Genomic DNA, 4,211 nt, shown 5'->3' on the forward strand with positions numbered 1-4,211 from the left:
TAGAAAACATGCAAATTGAAACGTAAGAACGGGTCCTCCCCTTTGGAATGGTTGTTTGGCTTCTTTTGTTAGCCTGCAATACCCCATACCTGTCTACATCTCTGAAAGGGGGTCTATAAAGGGAATTTTGGCCTCCCCTGTAAAGGGGAAGGGGTTATGATGATAGCTGGAAGGGATCAACTCAATTGCTGTATTGTAGGTTTTTGAAAGCTGAAGTCCACCCCCTCTTTTTAAGGTTGGTTTCCTTCATGCTCTCTCAAACAACATATTTTCTTTGTCCAAAATGTGAACGTTCTGGTCTTCAAAAGTTTGAGAGGGACAAAGTCTGGTGGATTGTTTGTTTTTTTACTTTTTGGGAATGACTGACCTGGATAACTAAGAATCTTCACCATAGTTCTGGATATCTAGAAATTAATTTCCAATCTCAATATTCCTAATATTACTGGTCAGCATATGTATTATATTAGCTATGAAGAATTGTTTTTCAGATATCCTACTGAAAATCCATATTCAGTCAAGCTGATAACTGTCAGAACAGCTACTTAAAATATTTAAGCATTTCTAGGTGTATAAATCTTAATTCTTACTAGTATATTTTTTTAAATTCAGTTTAAAAATGTAAAATATATTATGTTTAGGTCTAGGAGTGTGATTTTGTCCAGGAAAAAATTTATTTTAGTGATCAAATAGTATGAAAGAGAGGAGTCCTTTAAATAAATGTAAAACCATCCTACCATAGCCAAATGGAACCTAGGCAGAGGTTAAACTAAAGAAACTAATTGCTCTCCTTCATCCACTGTCGACACAGCCAATCAGCTTTGAACCACACCTCAGAGAAAGCCAATCGGCATCCAACGTTAATCTTTAAAGGCCTCCAATCCACACTGGTCTTCTCCTAAGTGTGCAGGTGGTGGGTGATGTCTGACATCATTAAGATGACCCTGTTTCAACTGGAAGTCAGCTTTGTATCCTCCGCTCTGGCTACTGCTCAGATTATATCATCCGACCCTTCTGTTGATTCACGCAATGCTGCAGAGATTCACGGCTCCACCACTCCCTGTTCCTCCGCCTCCAAACATTTCTGTGTTCCAGCAATCAGCAGTCAGCTGGATCGCTCTGCGTTCAGCTCGCTGACACTGATTCTTTTGAGATGTATTGCTTCAAGGCTCTGGTGTTTCCACATTCATACCTTCAGCTCTTTCTCTATTGAAACACATTGATGGATAAATTACATCGTTCCTACCGCTGCAGGTGTAATGGTGCCCGTCGTGCATCGCAATGGTGCTTATAGTGCCCCTCTTACCATTGCTACAGGTGGTCACAGCACCCTTTTTCTGTTGCTGCAGGTGCTATGGCATTTTTATGTGCGCCGCTTCAAGGCACCACTTTTTCCATCGCTTAAGATTATGGCACCTCTTTCTCCATTCCCATAGATGCTTGCCGACCTCCATTGCTACAAGCACTCATGGTGCCCTCCATCTATCTCTGAAGGTGCTTCTTGGTGCAGTATATTTGTTGCAGCGGAAGTTTCTGCCGCCCTTTCTCAATCACTACAGGTGCATATGCTCCCTCCATTCAGCACTGCATGCATTTATGGTGTCCTGCATCATCATGGCGGGCTAGCCTCATGGCGCCTATCATTGTGGCCATTTAAGGTGGCAGCATTACGGCGGGCATTTTATGCCGCCTTCTAGCATTGTGCCAGGTGGCACCCATACCCATTGCGGCAGACATATCCCACTTTTATTCCATTCCTGCAGCACTTTATGGCGCACTTTTCTATCACAGCCAGTGCATGATGGCGCCCCAACTCTTTGCTTCAGGTGCATCACGCTTTAATCCATCGCAGCAGCACTTATAGAGCTCTTTTCATCGCAGAAGGTGCATTTTGGCCCCTCAATTAATTGTTCCAGGCACATCGCACCCAAACCCATCCATGCCTTCGCATCACGAACGCGCTTCGCTTCAAACCCCTTAGCACATCATAGCATACGTATCTCAACTGAAACATCACGCTTTAACCATCTCGGCTTCATTGTTTCGTCTTTGGTTATCGTGGCTTGCGGGTTAGCCTAGATCATTGGGTCTCCATCTCACTTTCTCAGCTCATCGTGTCTCCGTATTAAGTCCCCATCTCTTCACTGTACGTGCATGTGTTCTTTCCTTGCACGCTCAGCTCATCGCTCATAGAGCTCGTCTGTGGTTGTGGCAGGCCCGAGGGCTCAGCAACAGCCTATCATTGCTGTTCACCACAGTTATCACTGCATCATGATTTTCAAGCGTCAGTGTCTCCTTGCTTGGTCAGCCAATTTTACCATTGGGCATCATCCCTGCGTTGCTCTTTCATTCCCAGACCGCTTGATCTGGCCATTTGCATTTCCTTCCTTCTTGTCCAGGTTCACTGTTCACTGTCTCATCATTCTGTCTGCAGCCATGCTTCAATTTTATAGGTTTTGGGGGGTTCTTTCAAATAGTTGGTTCACAGTTCATGGCCTGCTCCTCTCATCATTTCAAATTATCTGCTGTCAGGTTTACCCATTAGCTCTAGCTTGCATCATCGGGTCATTCATTCTGAATGGAGCAGCCACAACAATGGTCTGTGGCGTCTCCTTGACTTTCTGAGCAACAGGGCTGATGGTCATCAGTTTGTGCCTTATATATCCACCCTGAACATGCATTCATCCATCTGAAATGCTCAACATTCTCTCAGCCTTAAGGGTTAGCTAACTTTAAATACTGCTGGTAGTTGCAAAACTCATTCACATCCTTCATCAGATCCGGATATTGGTTATTTCAGTTGTGTTTATAACCCATTCCCATGAATCATCTCACTCCTGTAGTTCGTCATGCCAGATGGTTTTTATACCAAGCTCCCTTCTATCAATCATCCTACCATTCATCCTACCAGTCTTCCTATGATTCATCCCAGCAATCATCACAGAATTCATCCCCTCCTTCATCCCATCACCATTCACCTCATCTCACAATGCCTCCATAAACTTTTGGTAGGCTTTCGCAGCAACTTGCCCTCTTTTGGTAGGCCTTTGCGGCAACTGGCCCTCTTTTAATAAGCCTTCGTGGCACTGGCCTTTTAGTAAGCCTTCGCGGCTCATCTCCTCTGTTTCTTCTCCTGCTGTTCTACTTTTCTTAGCTTTCAGTTCAGTCTCTGCCTTTCTGAACATGCTGTCATATCGGCTTCAACCTCAGCAATTTTTTGGGGGGGAAACGGCTCCCTTCTTTGCTCCTGTTCATGCATCAAAAATTTAAGCGCTATGTTTGCTGCCAAGGTCTCAGCGCCAAAGACAAAGTAATTGTACCATTAAATTCTTCTAATTGTCTTTTCACTTTGTGTGAGTTTTTCCAGATTAAACTTTGTATAAACCTATGCATTAACACTGGCCACAATCTTCTCCTTGGCCACCTTCCTCTACGTTGTAGCTGTAGAACTGTTTCTTTGTCTTTAAAGCACATTTTCCTTTTTTATATTATTCTACTTTTTCATTTCTACATTAAAATCTCTAGTTCCAGTGGGGTTAAATAGGCACTGCCTGTTTCTTGATCTCAGGTGACTCTTTGAATCGGTGCTCCACTAATAATGGCTTTTCATACTTGTTGTGCATATGTTAAACTCTAAGTGGACCTACTTAGAATTGATTTAACTCATTCATAGCAGCCATTGTGAAGCTGAAACCAATCTTTTCAAGCCAATTTTGATATTTGTCTCCCTCTGTGGATGAATCTAATGCTCATATATGCAAATTGGGTAATGGAAAGATAGATACTACTTTCAGAAGAGCTGTAAAGGAAGAGTTTTACCTGGGCACTTTGACTTCTTTTTCTTGTTTTTTATGGTGATTTCTCCGTATGTTAAATCATCAGGTCTCACTGTAGAGTAAACTGAAGTCTCGTCACTTTCTACAAGTAAAAAATAAATAAATGCATTAATCATTTTCATACAGCTGTACGGAAAAAGCAAACAATCCCCATAGGGATAACATTGAAGTGTTAATCACCACTGTTTAAATACCACTGAAAGCCAAGGGTAAGTTAGTGTAGAGGAATTTCAGAAAGGCTTTAGCAGCAAGTGGAACATATATCCAGAAGGAGCTGTGATCAAAACATGCAGACCAGAGGGAAGCACAGTTTTGGAAATGTTGGAACCTGACTAGAAAACCATAACTTTATTGATCAGGAGTCTGTTTCAATAACAC

The 4,211-nt window shown here is 42.6% G+C and overlaps 1 protein-coding gene across 1 annotated transcript in view; it reads right to left on the reverse strand.

Annotated features, from left to right (window-relative positions):
• Positions 1-3,787: 3,787 nt before the first annotated feature.
• Positions 3,788-4,211, reverse strand: part of LOC107100334 (high affinity immunoglobulin gamma Fc receptor I-like) — a 43,120-nt gene continuing 42,696 nt past the window's right edge. The window contains exon 6 of the mRNA XM_015398782.1: positions 3,788-3,915. Coding sequence (XP_015254268.1) covers positions 3,788-3,915 — 128 coding nt within the window. The remainder of the gene's footprint in view (positions 3,916-4,211) is intronic.

The sequence above is a fragment of the Cyprinodon variegatus genome, unplaced genomic scaffold (genome assembly GCF_000732505.1).
Source record: "Cyprinodon variegatus isolate N-32 unplaced genomic scaffold, C_variegatus-1.0 Scaffold961, whole genome shotgun sequence".
In the NCBI taxonomy this organism is placed as follows: Eukaryota; Metazoa; Chordata; class Actinopteri; order Cyprinodontiformes; family Cyprinodontidae; genus Cyprinodon; species Cyprinodon variegatus.